At 38.8% G+C, this 20,176-nt stretch overlaps 1 protein-coding gene across 9 annotated transcripts in view; it reads left to right on the top strand.

Moving 5' to 3' along the window:
* The window catches only part of ARID1B (AT-rich interaction domain 1B), a 489,414-nt gene that overhangs the window by 363,952 nt on the left and 105,286 nt on the right, over window positions 1-20,176 (top strand). For 8 of the 9 annotated variants that reach the window (XM_058168923.1, XM_058168915.1, XM_058168857.1 and 5 more), the window contains exons 7-8: window positions 18,777-18,902; window positions 19,565-19,654. In XM_058168923.1, coding sequence (XP_058024906.1) covers window positions 18,777-18,902; window positions 19,565-19,654 — 216 coding nt within the window. The remainder of the gene's footprint in view (window positions 1-18,776; window positions 18,903-19,564; window positions 19,655-20,176) is intronic. The other variant, XM_058168874.1, reaches the window with a different exon arrangement.

Genomic DNA, 20,176 nt, shown 5'->3' with positions numbered 1-20,176 from the left:
CAAATTTTTTTACTACCGGTTTTGTGGGCGTGGCTTTGTGGGCATGTGGCTTTGTGGGCATGGCAGGGGAAGGATACTGCAAAATCTCCATTCCCTCCCCACTCCAGGGGAAGGATACTGCAAAATCTCCATTCCCACCTCACTCCAGGGGAAGGATATTGCAAAATCTCCATTCCCACCCCACTCTGGCAGCCAGATTTGCCGGTTCTCCGAACTACTCAAAATTTCTACTACCGGTTCTCAGAACTACTCAAAATTTCTGCTATCGGTTCTCCAGAACCTGCCAGAACCTGCTGGATTTCACCTATGGATATACACCAGGTTTTTGTCTCATTGAATGATTCCTCGGTAAACCATCTGCTGGTTTTGAAGTTTTGCTTGACTGATTATGTTTTATCAAGTTATTTTTGATTCTTCGCAACTATATAGTTCGGACCTGGGCATTTTATGGCCCATCCAGCCAATGGGTGATCCGAGTCCATCCTGAGGCAGGGATGGAGCATTGAGAGGAGGGGGCAAGGTATTGATGCATGGCTGCAGAGGGGGTGGAGTAGCGCTGATGGCGTCGCAGGGTGGCCATGCAGCTTTGGCTAGGATACAGGTCTGGGGTGGGCAGTGGTGGTGGCAGCCCTCCACAGTAATCATGAAAATAAAGTGCCCACCCCGATATAGATAAATGTTGTCCATGATGATCTATTCCTAACTGGGTCTTTCAGGTCTTCCAGCATTGTACCCTTTGCCACTGAAACACATCCATCCACTTTGAACAATTTTAAAAATTTGAAACTTGGCGTAAGAAGCAAGACAGTCTCTTTGGATCAAAAAGAAAACTAACAAAAAGCACACTCAATTGCCGCCATTGAATAATAAAAGACGGCACTTTTACTTTTACTGTATAAATGTGATGAAAAATATTGGACATAGAGGGGAATTTTTTTTTGGCTCATTTGAAATATTGTATGCCTCTGTAAGTTGCTCTCGGGTATATGGAGGTAAATCGAAGGGAAGCTTTTTGAGGTGGTCAAATTAGACCTTTAAAAAAGCAGTACCTCAGCTCAAAAAATCCCTAAGTATAGACGAGAGATGAAGTCAGTAATAAAAGAGCAAGCTTTCATCTAATCTTTCTCCTGGAGACCCAGGTGGACAAATTGGCAACTGTGTTCGCAGCTACCCCCTCCTTTTTGTACCATAAGAACTACTAATCGGATCCATGCTGCTCTAACTGTGGTTAGTTATTAGCAGAATAAAAGCAGTTTCCTCGAAAGAACGGGATGGGGTGGGGTGGAGGGAAATGGCTATACAAAATTGCAGGGTTGTTAGAATCTTAAATGCACAGCAGTTGATTTGTTCCCCCATTTCCACCCCATATTCTGAATTAGATGATGAATAAAATCTTTTATCTGTCAAATATGCCTGTTTCCTTCAGAGGGCAGCCAAATATTAAGCTTTTCAGACAAAAAAAGTAAATGCTAAAGGAATAAATAGTGAGGAGAAAGAATAATAGGCAAGCAGTTATGAGAAAGCCAGTGCTGTTTTTCTTAACATGCCTGTATAGAAAAATACAGAACCGTAAAATTTTACAACACACCTTTCTTCTCCAAGATTATCATGGAAGTGTTCCTGACCAGACTTTCCTTTTGGGAGGCAATTCCACAAACACTCCAGTTGTTTTCTCTTGTCAGTGAACTCTTAATTTAAAGTCAATCTTCTTGCCCACAACTGCCTATGATGGTTTGGGAAATCATTCCATTTATCATTCCAACAGTCTAGAGCAGGAATGTCAAACTGGATTTCAGTTCTCCTCCACAGGGGGCGAGACGAATGTCTCCTGCAGCACCCTACCAGTCAAAACGGACTGTGTGGGATCTATGAGCAGCCCACCTGCACCTCGTTTTCACCCTCTATGGCTTCCTGCAGCACTCTTTCGGTCCATTTTTCAGCCAGCAGAGTGCTGCAGGACTCCATGGAGGGTGAAAATGAGGTGTGGGCGCCCCGCACACAGCCCTTTAGCCGCCAGAGGCACCGTGGGTTGGTCCTTTGATATATCAAGGCCGGCCCCACGGGCCAGATTTAAGCACCCCATGGGCTGGATGTGGCCCACGGGCCTTGAGTTTGACACCCCTGGTCTAGAGGGTAGCACCATCTTCTTTTCTTTTTTTTTACTACCGTATCTTTAATTTTCAAATGTGGAACTTGTTACATTCCTCTAATCCTTTTTGTTAGTCAGCTATCTGGAAAACTACATTGACACTGAAACTGGCATCTGGTTAGCATTCTGAAATGAGCAATGTTTGGCAGGAGGCACTTGCTTTAACTCTTAGAAGATTGGTTCTTTTTCTGCCTTTTAAGTTAAGTGCAATACTTTACAACATATCCCCTGGCATGACAGCATTCTGCTCTCTATGTCTGTATCAGCAGAGGATGTTGCTAGTATGCATGGCAGCCAGAGGGGAAGAACAAGGAGACATCTGATTACCGCACCATTGTACTTGATACCTTGATGTAGGTGACCAATAAGCAGAGGGTGAAATTTATACATTTAATAAATTTCTGCAGACATTTTACTAAGGACCATTTTACACTTGGACCATCTATACTTTGATCCCAGGTGAGACTAAAGCCCAAAGCATTCTGGTCCTTCCTTCTGCAGCCATATGTTGTCATCGTCCAAAGAGGAAGTGATGAAGAAGCCAAAAGTGTAGCAGAAAGCACCTGAGAAGCGAAGGATATGTTTGAAAGCAGAACAAGAGAAAAGAGGTCACAAAAAAGAGGCGGGTTATAGATTGTTCTGCCTTCCGAAAATGCCAAAGCTGTCTTAGGTCTTCTTATCTTCCCCTCCTGGTTATTTTCCTTCTCTCTCCAAAGTAGATTCCCAATTCTTTTTTAAATTCCTTTTTCTTGCACTTTCTTTGAACTCTATTACTTTACTTTTAATACTGCTTGATGGTTACTTACTTTGAAATTCCCCATATAATTTTAGTGTTACTATGTAGGTAGTGTGATAGAAAGCCACATACGAGTTTTTAATTTTGTTCAGTTTCAAAATCCTATGCATACCTAAAGGGAGACGACTCCCCTAAAATCAAATCAGGTTTACCTATGAGTAAACATGGATAACGTTGTGGCTTAAAGTTGGTGTTTTTATTGAAGCATATTCAAGATGTACTCAAAAAAATGTACTGAAACACTCACAGCAGTTGGGTTACCTGGGGTTAAGAATTATTAAACAAGGTGGAACTTGTTTCTAAGTAAATGCATCCACAAAATAAACTGCACAAATATGCTTCCAGTTTTGTCTTAGAGTTGTGGAGTTGAGTATAGGCTTCAATGACTATGGCAGTAAATAACTGCTGGGACATTGCAATGTTGGTCACTAGAAGTTCATGCAATGCCAGAACCTTATTCTGACATACTGTAATTGTGTGAACAGCATAAATGCAGGACACACTACTATAAAAATTAGATGAACCACTTTAAATTCCTTTTTCTTGCACTTTCTTTGAACTTTAACAATGGCTTCACGAAAATAAATAAATATAAATTATGTCCAGACGGTGGAGCTCTCTTGTATGGTACCTTCTCTCTGGAGAAGTATGAAATGTAGCCTATAACAGTGGCCCCCAACCTTTTCGGCACCAGGGACCAGTTCCATGGAGAGAAGTTTTTCTGCAGACCCGAGTGGGCATGGTTTCATATGCTGCCTGCTTCGCTTATTTGTACAGTCCGGTTTCTGGCATACTGCGGCCTGGTGCCAGTCCATGGACCAGGGGTTGGGGACCTCTGACCTATAAGACTATATAGGGATGGGAAAACTCTGAGGATATTACCCTGTTTCCCCCCAAATAAGACATCCCCTGAAAATAAGCCCAATTGGGCTTTTGAGCACATGGCAATAAGGCCAAGCGCTTATTTCAGGGTTCAAAAAAATATAAGACAGGGTCTTATTTTCGGAGAAACACGGTATCCAAACCCCTAGATCAAGTTTTTCTGTCACTGAATTATTATTGTATTTTCTCATTACTTCACTTTTCTTCATATTGTTAGTTTTAGCCTACACAACAAACTAAAATCTATTATTTCATATCATGAAAATAAGTATACAGGTATAAAGCTAATCTAGAAAACATTGCATACTGTAAGGAAATTCAAATGTCTACTTCTCATTCCTTCTGTGAGAGAAACTGTAGTTTGGATATGAAATGGATTAATAATTTACTTTGGAAAAATCACTTAATATGGTATATTTTGTTAATAACCAGGAATTTAAAATGAAAAATCAGGTCAGATTGTGCTAGATCTTTACAAACAGTGAGTGAAAACTTGCTTGAGGCATCTTTTTATATATAGCAATTGTTTTTACAGAGAGAATGGCACTTCTATTCTAGATTTATCAGCACACAAAGCAACCATAAACACAGCTTAAATGGCCAATTTCACGGAGTTTATAACTGCATTCTATTGTCGCTATGACACCAATCAGCCAAGGTGTAATCTGGCCTTTAGAAGGCTGTTTAGTCTGTGTGTAATGCATTGCAATTATCAGGGTCCCAGGCTTGGTTCCAGGTGAGCACCAAAATACTGTCAAGGGAAAATCTATCCATTTAGCTCTGCAGACAAATTAAAGGAAGGGTAAAAGACAGAGCTTTCAAGCAGTAAGGTCTGCAACACAGTTCAGTATGCAAATTTGTACGTTCAAAGCAGCATTCATTCATTCATACATTTTCTCTCTCCTTATTCTCTTCCTCCTTTTACTAATTTTCTATTTTTTTAGTACTTTCTTGATATACATATACATACAAGCCTTAAATTCTCTAAATAATGTTCAGCTTTTATAGGAAACATAATATTAATATTCTTAGCTAGGAAGACAAAAGTCAAAACAAAATATATGAGTATTTATGATTTAATTAAGAAATAGTTACTTTAGATCAGGGATGTCAAACTCAATTTCATTGAGGGCTACATCAGAGTTGTTTGACCTTGGAGGACCAGGGTGGGAGTGACCAGCTCAATGTGACTCATGTCGGGGGCACTTGTAGTGGCCTGAGCGCTCTTCCAGCGAAAACGGGCTCCTGAGTTCCGTTTCAGCTGCGACGGCCTCCTGCAACCCTCTGGCAGTGGAAACGGAGCTTGGGAATGCTACCTGCGGCCCTTGTGAGCTCCGTTTTCAGCTGTGATGGCCTCCTGCAGCCCTCTGCCAGCAAAAAGGGAGCTCAGGAGGGCCAAGCTCCGTTTTTGCTGGCAGAGGCACTGCAGGCTGGTCCTTTGCTGTTTTCAGGGTGGCCCCACGAGCCAGATCTTAGTACTCTGCAGGCCAGATCTGGCTCCCAGGCCTCCATTCTTGACATTTCAGGATCCAACTAAGTAATATGTTGAAGAGCCGTCACTTCAACTCACCTGTTTTGAACAAGAATTATCCTATCTACAATGTTCAACTTTTGGGGGAAAGTTGATGAGATGGTAAGATGCTCTTGGGAAAACAAATTCTTTAATTCTTGATTCATACTTGGGATAACATAGCATCAGTATTGCTTGCTTAGTCAGATGAAGGTCAGTAAGATGAAGATCACCCAGACATTTTGGCTGGTTCAAAATGCAATAGACTGTTTATTGATGAATGAAAATTGCCATTGCCAAGAAGCAATTCAGAATGCTGTTATAAAGCCTTGTATGGCTGGGCTCTTGGGTACTTCAGTCCCACTTCTCCCAATAGAATTTACCAACCTGGTGCTTGCTTCCTCGCAGAAACAGTGATCTCCCTTTGGGGGAAGATTAAGGGGTAAGGGATTCTAAAGATTGCTTCTCAGTCTTAGGTCCCTATTTTATGGAATATCTTCCCCCTTGAGGCCAGATTAGCATATGCCCTGGTGACATTTTGCAAGTTGATGAAACTGAGTTCTGCCAGAGACCATTTGGAGGAGATTATATTCAGGACTTGTTCATAACTATTCCTTTTAACTCTATCATGGCAAATTTTCAATGGCTAATACCGTATATACTCGAGTATAAGCCGAGTTTTTCAGCACGTTTTTTGTGCTGAAAAGCGCCCCCTTGGCTTATACTCGAGTCTACCCTTGCAGCTGGGCCGGCAGGACGAGCCCAAATGCTGCCGGCATGCTTTGCCAGCTCGGCCGGCTCGTTTTGGGGCGGCGGCTGGCCTCCGGCGTTTTCTTCCGCCGCTTTTTGATGGCGGCGGCGGCGGTGGTCGGCGGAGGGGGCGGGGGGCGGAGGGGGCGTTCGACATTTTCGCCCCCCTCTCACTCGTCCTCCGCTCGCCCTCGGAGGGGGCGGAGGGGGCGTTTGTCACCCTCACCCTCCTCTCCGAAAAGCCGAAATTGAGTGCGAAGCGGCAGTGGGGGGGGGTGGGTGGGTGGGGGGGGGCCGCCGTGGAGTGCCGGCAGGGCGGGCCCAAATGCTGCCGGCATGCTTTGCCAGCTCGGCCGGCTCGTTTTGGCGGCGGCTGGCCTCGGCGTTTTCTTCTGCCGCTTTTGATGGCGGCGGCGGCGGTGGTCGGCGGAGGGGCGGAGGGGCGTTGACATTTTCGCCCCTCTCACTCGTCCTCCTCTCGCCTCGGAGGCGGAGGGGCGTTGTCACCCTCGCCTCCTCTCCAGCCGAAATTGAGTGCGGGCGGGGGGTGGGTGGGTGGGGGGAGGCCGCCGTGAAGTGCCGGCAGGACGAGCCCAAATGCTGCCGGCATGCTTTGCCAGCTCGGCCGGCTCGTTTTGGGGCGGCGGCTGGCCTCCGGCGTTTTCTTCCGCCACTTTTTGTTGGCGGCGGCGCGGGGGGGGCGGGGGGGGGGGGGAGGGGGCGTTCGACATTTTCGCCCCCCTCTCACTCGTCCTCCTCTTGCCCGCGGTGGGGGCGGAGGGGGCGTTTGTCACTCTCGCCCTCCTCTCACTCGTCCTCCTCTCGCCCTCGGAGGGGGCGGAGGGGGCGTTTGTCACGAATACATCCCAATAAAATGCAAAGGTTTCAAAGCATGTTTTGGAAAAGCAGCGAGGGATGGGGGAGAATGCTGCCTTGAATGTGAAAAGAAACGTGGAAAACTCCAACTACAGTATAAAAAAACATTTGCACTCAGTACTTTTTATTTTATTTTATTTTTGCCAAGTTTTCCCCAGGGTTTTTCCCTATGGAAATTGGGGAGGTGGGAGAAAGAGGTGAAAAGAAAAGCCTCTTGGAAAGCGGAGAAATACGGCAAGAACAAACGATTTCTCCCCGCCCCTCGTGGCGCCGTCCTTCTCTCCCGCCAGTCACACGGTTCAGTTTTTTTTCAGGCTAACTATACTTTGCGTTTCACTCCCCCGAGTGAACATTGTAACCCAGATCACCCGAGACTTGCTCGTAAACAGCGAGCAAAATTACGGTAATCTCCTCTGCCAAATCTATTCCCAACCCCTCCCCCCCCCCAACACCTCCCCTCCGCAAAGGCAAGACATGAACGCCCAGACCGAGAGGGGCAGGAGGAGGAGGAGGAGGAGAGATGGGGCATTGCAAGCTAGGGTGGGAAGAAGGAGGAGGAAGAAGAAGGAGGCAAAGAAACCGACCCTCGCGCAGATCAGCAAATTAGCTTTCCTTCTCCAAACCAATTTTTTTTTTAAAAAAAACCCGTTCTACCCAGAGCAAATGGCAAATAAGCAGCCTGTTTTGAGTCTGATTATTGTTTCGCGGTGGTTGCCCTCTCTGATCTCCTTGTACATGACAAGGCACCTCTAACCCAGCGCTTTGTGTTTGTTATTGGTAATTCTCCTCTCCTTCTTCCATTGGAGTCCTCTCCCTTCCTTTCCGAACGGGCGGGCGATTTACCTTCTCTGCCTCTTTTATTTTCCTGGAGGTGGAGGTGTATTCCTAAGGATGCCTTCAGTGCTGGGGAAGGAGCCGATCCATGGAGGGAGGGGCGACGCTGCCGAGAAGCCGCTGCTTACAGAGAGCGAAAGAGCCAGGAGACCTTGGCATAGGTGGGCGGCTGGTGTAAGGAAGGAAAGAAAGAAAAGGGGAGTGAAAATAAGAGCAGTCCGAGCTCTGAACTGGGGAACGAGAAGGAAAGAAAGAGGAGAGAGAGTAAGGACTGCCACTGGGGTCAGGGAGCAGAGCACCAGGAAACAGGGCGCCAACGCGCATACTACACACACACAAACACAGAGCCAGCTCCTCCCTGCCGCTGTTGAATCTTACTTCACCGCACTGAGTCCTTCGGGAGAAGGGCGGTATAATAATAATAATAATTATTATTATTATTATTATTATTATTATTATTATTATTATTATTATTATTATAATTATTATTATAATTATAATAATTATAATAATAATTTTATTATAATAATAATAATAATAATAATAATAATAATAATAATAATAGAAGGAAAGAAAGAAAAGGGGAGTGAAAATAAGAGCAGTCCGAGCTCTGAACTGGGGAACGAGAAGGAAAGAAAGAGGAGAGAGAGTAAGGACTGCCACTGGGGTCAGGGAGCAGAGCACCAGGAAACAGGGCGCCAACGCGCATACTACACACACACAAACACAGAGCCAGCTCCTCCCTGCAGCTGTTGAATCTTACTTCACCGCACTGAGTCCTTCGGGAGAAGGCGGTATAATAATAATATAATAATAATAATAATAATAATAATAATAATAATAATAATGATGATGATGATGATAATGATAATGATAATAATAATAATAATAATAATAATGATGATGATAATAATGATAATGATAATAATAATAATGATGATGATGATGATAATGATAATAATGATAATGATAATAATAATAATAATAATAATGATAATGATGATGATGATGATAATGATAATAATGATAATGATAATAATAATAATAATAATAATGATGATGATGATGATGATAATGATGATAATGATAATAATAATAATATTCAGCCGTGCTTCGCTTTGATGGCAGCCTGACGTAAAATGGGGGGCAGGGGGATACATACACGGTTAGGGAAAAATAACAAAACAACGTTTTGGGCTCAATTGCAGTCTTAAATTGAGGACTACTTGCAATTTGAACCTTATTGGACACTTCATTCCTGGAGGGTTTTTAAAGAACAGACTGGACAATCCTTTGTCTGAAACAGTATAGGATCTCTTGCTTGAGGAGTGGGGACTGGACTAGAAGATCACTGTTAGTTTGGGATATGTTCAGAGCCCACACATCTGATGACATAAAAAAATTGGCAAAGTCATCTCAAGTCACTTTGGCCGTTATTCCAGGTGGGCTTACATCTGTATTGCAGCCCCTAGATGTCAGTTTAAATAAACCTTTCAAGGACCGTGTGCGAAGGATGTGGCATGAATGGATGACATCTGGTCAAGCTCGTCTGACAAAAGTTGGAAATCTGAGAAAGCCAGACATAGAACTAATAGCACAGTGGGTTCGTGATGCATGGGAAGATATTCCAGAGGACATGGTGCAACGTGCCTTCAAGAAATGTGGCATTAGTAATGCTATGGATGGCAGTGAAGACAGCGCATTGTATGAGAGTGACAGCAGTGATGATGACGACTGTGAACTCAGTGATGACGACAACGTATATGCGGATAACATCACAGAAGCTGAAGTAGCTGAAGCTCTGTTTGGACAAACAGATGATGAGGAGGAGAACTCCAGTTTTGAGGGATTTTAGCTCTCGTTAGCTTGGTTGCTGTTACTTTTAAAGATACTGTATTTTTGATACCATATTCTTTTTGGGGACCCCCTTTTGCACTTTTATTGTTTTTCGTTCAAATAAATATTCATGTTATTTTACTTGGCTCTATCTTTATTTTTTACATTGACCAGTAGCTGCCTCATTTCCCACCCTAGGCTTATACTCGAGTCAATAGTTTTTCCCAGTTTTTTGTGGTAAAATTAGGTACCTCGGCTTATATTCGGGTCGGCTTATACTCGAGTATATACGGTATATAGCAAGCAAAATAATCTTGCAGATATCATGGATGCAATGGCTGATCAAAAGGAAAAAAACCTTAAAAGTTATTTTGTATATCTCATTCAAAATTACAAAATATATGCCAGTTCATCTATGTGTTCAAATTATCTGTATTATCAATCAAAAGATAATTTGTGTAAAAACATGCCATTATATTTTATGTCTTCTTTTGGTAGAAATACTATGTTCAATTCACTTCATGCAAAGCCAAGCTTCAAATCAGTTCTCAGTGAATCATCACCTAACACTGCCAATCTGTTCAGTGCACACTGAAATCCAATGGGTTAATGCAGCAAAAATAATGTATTGATTTCTTTCACTTTTGCCAGAAATCAAAGCTTTCATTGACTCAAGGAACAGAGGTACTATCCAATTATCAAACAGTATGTCTGCTTGATTTGGCATTTTAACAGATGTGATAGTGAAATTAGACACCTTGCTTGTAAAAAAAGACAATTGCTATCATGATTAGAGCATTGAAAGCTTGCAGATCAAAACTTAACTTTTTGATATAGAAATTGTTGGAAAGAAAAAGTATTTTCTTTAGCACTCCAACAACAGACAGAAAATAAAACTGTTGCTGGACTCCTGAACATTAAAGAACAAAGTATATTCTTCTTCATTAGGCTTAGCTAAGAATGCAGTGGCATTTCCATGTTTTTGAACAACTAAAATCTATTTATTTGAAATCTTATAGAAATATGACATTTCCGAACAAGCTTATATTCTCATTCTGTAAAATAATACTCCATTGAAATCAAGGCAATCCTGCACTAATTTCTTGATTAGGTAGATATTAAAAAGTATAGTAGCATTTCCACAAAAATGATAACAATTTCCATCTTTGGATCTATTTATTTATGAATCTGCCTATTTTGATGCAAATTTTGAAAATGTCTGAGAAATTGAAATACCTCAGGCATTTGCCTTTTTGTAAAACAAACTGGATTATATTACCACAGACAAATACCAAACAGTGTTATGTTTCACATAAAGATAAATAACACTTTCCTTTAGCATTTAGTTTCTAATGTGCCTGTTGATGGCTATAACATTGTGCCAAAATTGGTGATCTTCTGATTGACTCGACTACGAATATGCATCTATTTAATTTATATTTGCCCTATTTTTGTGGGTATTCTTTAGTAATCAAAAATAACTGTCCTTAAAAAAAGAGATAAAAGTTCCCTGACATCAAGAAATGCCCATCCGAATATATATGTTAATCTTTTATACTACACTGAGGATGTAGTGTAATGAAGGAAATAATACTTTCCTTTTTATTGCTATTACTGCTGTTATTGTCCTACTTGGAGTGCTTTAAATTGCTATACAAAAATTAGAAATAATGGTTTTTTATCTCTGGCTTACGGTCAGAAGCAGTGGTGGGTTGCTACCGGTTCGCCCTGCATTAGGCGAACCAGTAGCAGTGGCGGCAGGAGGCTCCGCCCACCCACTCAGACACTTCTGTGCATGCCCACAAGCGAACCGGTAGCAACGGGTTTTGAAACCTGCCCCTGGTCAGAAGTGATATATTTGGAAAGAAAATTCAAATGAGAGAAAATCAGTCTCAGGAAACTACTGGTTTTTTATCTGATTTTTTTCCTCTGGCTCATACAGGATGGCTTGCTGTTGACAAAACCAAAGAAGCCAGTGACCAACAATAGTTTCAGTCAAATGGAAATTTTTAATCAAAACACAATCTGATTTAAAAACTGAAAACAAAAAATAATATGTATCCATATTCGTTTTTTCTAATTCTTCGTTTTAAATTTCTAATTTAGGTAATTAGGTAATTCTTTTTTTCTTATATTCATGTTTTAATTTATTGATCCACGGATAAAATTAAGAATGAGTGGGGAATATCCCAGTTATTAAAAAAGAAATCTTTTTAAATGGTATAATCATTAAATACTATATTTGATGTTTTTAATTTCCTTGATCATCTGTTAGTGCATGAACCAATAAAGTAAAACGAAACCTTTAAAATATATTCAGTAAAAAAAGCATCTATAACTTGCTACAATTAACAGCTATTTGTTCACATATAATAGCCCACATAATTTGTACTATGTTCTTTGGATGTTTTCTGGTTCCATTATATTAGTGGCAAGAGCACCAATAAATATAAATGCCAATAGACTGCAATCCTTGCCTAGAACCACTAATATATAAGAACAGTGCTGCTGAATTAAGACAAAGGCTAACAAATAAACCAAAGTAATTTGTTGGCTGCCAACATTAATTTAGTTGTAATGGGTTTTTCAGCTTCTAGATCAAAGGTGTTTTCTTCTCTAAGGTGAAATTGCTTTAGTGGAAATAAAAACAAATGCTGGTATTTCAAAGCTACATAACCATCATTATATCATTTGATGATAACCTAAAGTAAGTTAAAACAGGGTCTATTCATTACAGTTACTACTAGGTGCATGTCCTTCGTGAAATGCCAGGATTGTAGAAGGTTCTGAAAGTTAGGGTTACCAGCTCTGGGCTATGAAACAAATCAACCAACAACAAAAAAGTGATAGAAGCAAAGTGATACAGAAAATACTTCATTTTTGCTGATAATAATAATAATAATAATAATAATAATAATAATAATAATAATAACAACAACAACAACAACAACAACAACAACAACAACAACAACAACAACAGAGCTGGAAGGGATCTTGGAGGCCTTCTAGTCCAACCCCCTGTCCAGGCCGGAAACCCTACACCATTTCAGACAAATGGTTATCCAACATTTTCTTAATTTTTTCCCAGTGTTGGAGCATTCACAACTTCTGCAGGCAAGTTGTTCTAACTGTCAGGAAATTTCTCCTTAGTTCTAAGTTGCTTCTCTCCTTGATTAGTTTCCACCCATTGCTTCTTGTTCTACCCTCAGGTGCTTTGGAGAATAGTTTGACTCCCTCTTGTTTGTGGCAACCCCTGAGATATTGGAACACTGCTATCATGTCTCCCCTAATCCTTCTTTTCATTAAACTAGACATACCAAGTTCCTGCAACCGTTCTTCATATGTTTTAGCCTCCGCCCCAATCATCTTTGTTGCTCTTCTCTGTACTCTTTCTAGAATCTCAACATATTTTTTATGTCATGGCGACCAAAACTGAATGCAATATTTCAAGTGTGGCCTTACCAAGGCATTATAAAGTGGTATTAACACTTCACGTGATCTTGATTCTATCCCTCTGTTTATGCAGCCCAGAATTGTGTTGGCTTTTTTAGCAGCTGCTGCACACTGCTGGCTCATATCTAAATGGTTGTCCACTAGGACTCCCAAGATCCATCTCACAATTACTACTATTGAGCAAGGTACCACATATATGGTACCTGTGCATTTTGGGGGGTTTGCCTAAATGTAGAACCTTACTTTTTTCACTGTTGAATTTCATTTTGTTAGATAGCGCCCAATGTTCAAATCTGTCAAGATCCTTCTATCTCTTGAGCCTATCTTCTGGAGTGTTGGCTATTCCTGCCAGCTTGGTGTCATCTGCAAATTTGATGAGTTCCCCATCTATCCCCTCGTCCAAGTCATTGATGAAGATATTGAAGAGTACTGGGCCTAAAACAGAACCTTGGGGTACTCCACTGCATACTTCCCTCCATGTGGCTGTCGTTCCATTGAGGACTACACGTTGAGTGCGGTTGGTCAGCCAGTTACGAATCCATCTGGTGGTGGTGTTGTCTAACCCACATTTTTCTACTTTATCTAGTAGTAGGTTATGGTCTACTTTATCAAATGCTTTACTGAAGTCCAAGTAAATTATATTGACAGCATTCCTCTGGTCCACTAATTTTGTCACTTTGTCAAATAATGCATGATCTGTTTTTGACAAACCCATGTTGGCTTTTGGTTATTACTTTGTTTGCTTCTACGTGTTCGGTGAGTCTTTGCTTGATTATCTTTTCCAGAATCTTCCCTGGTATCGAGGTCAGGCTGATAGGTCTGTAGTTTCCTGGATCTGTTTTTGTTCAGCTGGCTTTTTGCAGTTCAGATCTGGTATTCCTACGAAAAGTGATCAAGTATAATTTTTGTTACTGCTTCAGAAAACATGTAACAATTGATGACATAATAAGTTTGATTTTGTACAGTCTCACCATTATGGTTATACTTGGTTATACTGTAATATTAAATAATATTATAATAACAAATTTTCTATCTCCTCTTCTATCGTGTCATGGCCAGACAGTCTATGTTGTTTTATTGAATTTATAATCTTTGTTTTCTGTTCATTGTGGTTAACAATAATAAAAATAAAATGGTAATGGCTAAGTAATCAGAAATATAATTTAAAAGCAGGAAAACTACAGTTTGTATAAAACAGCTTAATATTATAGTTTATGCTCTGGTTTGTTCAGATATAGCATAATGAAATTTAAATGAAACTTTCAGGTTAGATGAAAAGAGCGTGTGTGTGTGTATGAATGAGCATGAGTGTGATGATGAACAGCGAATGGCAAATGGATGTTGAACTAAATGTTGAAACATGGATTTTCTCCTAACAACGAAAGAGTAAAAAAATGTACTTATTTACACATTTATGCTTGAAAATAGCTAGATGGCTTCATTTTTTAAAAGGGTAAAACATTTTTCTCTCAATTCCTTATAAATAAGCATAACATTCAGTTCTTATAAATATGTTGGCATAGTGCTGTAGATCTTTTTTTTCCATTATGTAGAAATCACATAAACCCGTGCGTACAATTTTAAAGACGTGACTAATCTGCCCTATGCTTCTTTGTCCCCTTAACAAAATTTTGTTAACGATTTGTATTTATATAAATTTTGCAAGTCTTAGGCAAGCTTAGCTTTAGGTCAACTTAAATCTCATGAATGCTAGAGGCACTACATATCATAAATTAAGATACTCCAATATAGATATTTACAGTTTTGCATTGAAGTGGTATATATGATATGATAGATCATTGAAACGTTTTTCAAATTTCCTTAAATGCCTATCTAATAGCAATATTTTAGGCATATTTGGGGTAAATTTTTGTATTTTTTGCCGCTTACCGGAAATTACTGTTTGCTTATAGCAGAGAATCATTGGGTTTGTCTTCTGTTCATTCTAATGCTGAAATATATCATCTCATTGAAAAATAAAGTTAGTGTTTTGTTTTGATGAGACTTACTTATTCTTAAGTGAGCTTTGGAGAAAAAAATAGTGAGCATTATAGATTTTATAATAATACTTACTGTCTGGTTATGATCTCTGCCTCACCTCAAGAGCTTGCCAGAATGTAGAGGCATTTTATTACAATTTATTGTAATATTACAATCTCTGTACCAAAATATCCCTATAGGAAGCTGAAAATCCCAGAGGATAACAATTAGATTAATGTAACAGTGTAAGGAAGCATCTACTTGGTTGCAGCAGTTGTCATATATAACAACAATGGCCCTTCATGTTTTCTGCATTTCCAACATAAATCTGAAGTACCTTTATACATTCTAGCTTGTATATATTGTAAGCACATAGCTCAATTTTTAAAAAGCAATTGAATATTTTTGCTATTTTCAGTAAAGCTGTGGTAGGTTCCAAAGAGGTAGCTTTGTAAATCTGATTGATTGATACCTTAAAGACCAACAAGTGACTTATCCCATTCATCTATAATATATTCAAAACTACCTCATAGTGTTGGGCTATATAATTCATTAGAATTCTTGACACATCTTGTTCACAAAGGTTTTTGGATCGAATCGTTTCTGTCCAAATTGCCAATAATTGCCAAAAATACTTTTCAGCAATTTTCTAGTTAGAGATCTCTTCTTCTATATCATTCTAACAGCTCTCCTTGAAATTCAATGTGTAAATTGGTTGATTATTATTTTTTTGTAATTGATGCATCATGCAACGTATGGAAAGAGAAAAAGGCCCTTGCAATTATTTATCCTTGGCCCCAATCTCACAATATCAATTGAGAACATCTGATTATCATGTTTTGGGCTAGGAGAAACTTCACATGAGATTTGCAGAAAGATATATTTTGGATTCTTTGCTTGTGGCAGGGTGGGGAGGGAAGGATAAGAAAATATTGTAATTGACTTTATGACCTGCCTTTGGAAATGCTTTGAGTGATTAGCTTTATCTGCCATTTGAACTATGTTGTTCACAGTCATGATGTAATGATAGTTTCACAGCCTGAGAGGATTCCCTTCCCTGGTCCGCTGAACATTGTACTCTTAACGGTTAAGAAAATCACCTCCTATCAGTTCATACAAAGTCCCTTAGGAAAAGATTGGAAAAATCTGTCTTAAGTAGCGAAGGAATATATCAGGTTGTGAAAGTGAAAATTATCCAGTTGCTGAGATTTCTGTAACTTGAATCTATTCTTGTTTTAACAAAGCCAGGGAGAATATTGCTTTCTGTTGTGGGCTGCCAAGAGTTTGACACTAGTTTCCAAAAACCCTTGTATCTTGATTTAATGTAGCACTCAGGCTGATGGAGTATCTATTAAATTCAAATTATGTCATTTGCATCAATTTATTGGGGTATTTACATAAATGATGTAAATATTATTTAACAGATAAATCAACAATGTTTCAATGTATCTGAAGTCCACTTTACAAGGTAAAGGTCCAGTTAAATGGTATTTTTGCTTTATTTATATTTGCCTAACTGTGATGAGATAACTGAGAGTATTTTCCCATGTTACTACAGTTCTATTTTAGTTCTATTTTATTCTAGTTTAGACTATATACAGATGTGTGGAATGAGATGTTAACTAGTTTGTTCATTCCTAGTATCCCAGAAAGATTTCTTAAAACTCCATTTAAGCAAATTGAACAAAATATGAAATACAAATTACATTATTTGGCCACCTTGTTTAGCTACCATTCACAGTTACGACAGTAATAAAAAATAACTTTACAATCAATCTTCACAGTGTTGTAAAGCAAAAGAAAGCTGAAGTAAGATCATAAGCACATCCATGGTTTCACTTAGTGACTGCTTCATTTAATGACAGAGTTGCTAATTCAAATTGTGGTTGCTAAATGAGGACTACCTTTATACAGGAAAACTCTCAATAAATACAGAAATTTCTTAGTCTCAAATAAGTGAAATTACATCTCGTACCCATGTGTCATTTGGCTTCTAGAGATCAGTAATTCAGCCAAAATAAGAAACACTAAAAAGAGTTCAAGAAGAAATATAGAATTCAGAATGTTAAGAGGAAAATGTTATACTACTGGTGGTATAGTATTTAGATTCAAGTCTTTCTCAGCATTTTACAGAACCAGCAGGCTTTCACTCTTCAGAGAAATATATTTTCATATTAAAATAAATAAACTACAAAAAGCTAGTTGTTTGGTCACCATCAGGTGGTGTTATATTGAAATATTTGTTACATTCCTAAGAACCTCAGTTTTCAAATCAATACTTCTATTTTTAAAGGAATCTATTCCATAGTGAATTGATAATCAGACTGTGACACAATAAATTTGCATCTAAGTTGCTTCTTAACATGAACTGTCCAGATTACAATGCCTGTTTATTGAATCATTTAAATGTGCTGTAACATTAATATAGATGGCCTGCTGTTAAGCCCATAGTTGCTCTTCACAACCTGGAAAACAAATTCTCAGAATCATATCAAATAGATTTACTGAAAGGGAAAAGTTAGCTTGCAGAAAACTTTGCAAAATCTTTTGCAACTAGTCCCAAAAAATAATAAGAAATATGGAAAATAAAGGAAGTTTGTTATTTAGGTATATTAACTATATTAACTATATTTATATGAGGTGCAAGACAATTCCACTTCACTCAGTTTGGCCCAGGCAAACCAAAAGGTTGCTCAGCCATGATTTAGGTTATTAAGAAAAGATAGTTTTAAAATCCCACTGCTGCCTATATAGGAAAGGGATTTCTCTTGTTGCCCCGCCTCTCAAAATTTAGGGAAATAAGGACTCCTGTTTTTTCACCAAACATTTGTTAGTTGAATTTATTTTTATTTTAATGGTGCTGGTTTTTATTTTACCTTGATTGTAATTGTATAATTTTTACTTGTATGTCTATCATTTATATTTTGGGTTGCTATAAATCACCTTGCTGTATAAAGTGAAACATAGGATATAAAATCAACAATAAATAAATAAATTTTCTCCTTTGCTGTGGACCCTGACTGTAAATGTGGTTGGGATGGCTGGCAAGTGATTGCCTTTTAATAGAAATAGGACCTTTACTAGAGGGATTTTCTTTAGGACCTAGCCGTGGCAGATGTGATTAAATTTTCTCTTCATGCTTGCTTTGATTATTATCAGCCACTCGAAACAAATGGTATTTGTATTTTTGAAACCTGCATATCAGTTTAAAGACTCATTAACAATATGTACAGTGGGGTAGTACAGTATAGTTGCTTTGGAATATCTTATTAAAGCCGTCACTTCTCTTGCCAGCAGTTTGTGGCTGGCTTTGTTAATAATTATGTAACAAGTCATATTCTGATCACATCTGGGGGGCAGTACAGTTGGGTGAGCTGTTTTCCTTATTGTGTTAAATAATTCTTCACTGCTCTAGGAAGCCTCAATAACATAGCAGTCTTCTAATTGGCAAGATATTTCTTTCCAACCCCCTACCTCCACATGACCCCTAAACCTGCTTTTAGAGAACTCCCAGTTTTTCAGAACAGATTTGGAAGTCAAGCAAGAAGCTATAGGTAGATGCAAGCTTCATTCCAGCAAAAGGTCCAGTACAATGGTGGTAGGAGCCAACCCACAGGAGCGAAGCAGTTCAGGAGTGATTTTAAGTAAGAAAACAGTACAGCAAAAATATAAAAACAAAACCCTGATCTGGATTCTCCATCCCTCCCTAGGTGACTATTGTAAGAGGGGGAAACAAAAGAGGAGAAAAGAAGGCAAACCCAAATCGCCTCATAGATACAACGATGCTGAACCAAGCTTTCTGTCTGCACTTTGCCCACAGCTATGCAGATATTCAGGTCAAGATGTAAATCTGCTTGTGTTGCTATTTATGAAGTCATGTTCCCTTTGGTTAAACACTGACTTGGATTCCATCCTATTCCAATTTGCATGCTAGTTTTTTGTTTTTTTACCAGATGTAAATTATGAACTAAGCTCTTATTTGGATAACAAAGTGCACACCACAGGCTGTAGATATGTATTGGTTTATTACTGTGTTATATCTTGGCACCAGCATTAAATCCATTGATTCAGTGGATTTTTTCCCCCAAACAGTATAGATAGAATTTATCTGGTTCTAAGATTGGCAGCTGTCCATGTTTTCCTGGCTGTAAGCCAGTGCAAGCTAATAGGATGAATCCCACTGTTCAGCCGCCTTGGATTTTGTAAATTCTTTCCTAAAATATATATTTTGAGAGCTATAAATTGAATTATGTCAATAAGTTTGAAAACAGACTCGGTACAAAATAAAGCATTTCAGGATGCTTTTTGATTAAATATGTTATGCATGTTTCCATGGATTATATAAAAGAAAAATGTCTATTTGGAATAGATACCATATTTTTCACTGTATCTAGCACAGTTGCATAAACCACTTTTTAGAATATCTGTATGATTTTTATTACCTCTTTTGCATTGTTAGGAACAAGTCATTTATTTTTTCTCTCCATGTATGTTGCAGGTAGCCAGATGCCATCACAGACTCCTGGTACCCAATCAGAATCTAGCTCCCATCCTGCCTTGAGCCAATCCCCAATGCCACAGGATCGAGGTTTGTGTTGAAAAATAATAACTGTGGAGCATAACAAAATAAAGAAGAGAAGAGCAAAAATTGTTGATCTGCCTATTAGAACCAGGAAATTCTATGTAAACTTTTCTCAACAAGAACAATTTCCCAAGGGAAGACTAAATTAAAAAAGATTATCTATAAGATTTTCAAAAAGACCTTAATGTTCTGAAAACATTCTGTATCAAAAGATCTTGGTAAATAGTTTATGGCACTTTAAAATCTGGATTATAGGAAACATTATTTATAAATATCTGACTTAGAATGTAGTCTCTGTGGGATAAAAATGTTAGCTCATTTTCAAACAAGAGTTCCCATAGTTTTTCAAAGTATGGTAGTATTGTTATGATATTGAACATAGATCATTAAATATATTTTCTTTAAAAAAGTAGGAATGGAGCTAATAGGCTGGAAATGAAAAGTCTTGCTTTTCTCTTCTTAAAAAGTGCCAGCATTGTATTTGTCAAGTTTCAAATACACCAGGAATAATCTTTTCTGAATAAGGGT

Source organism: Ahaetulla prasina, chromosome 1 (assembly GCF_028640845.1).
Source record: "Ahaetulla prasina isolate Xishuangbanna chromosome 1, ASM2864084v1, whole genome shotgun sequence".
NCBI lineage: Eukaryota > Metazoa > Chordata > Lepidosauria > Squamata > Colubridae > Ahaetulla > Ahaetulla prasina.
This window is presented reverse-complemented; position numbering and strand designations above follow the sequence as displayed.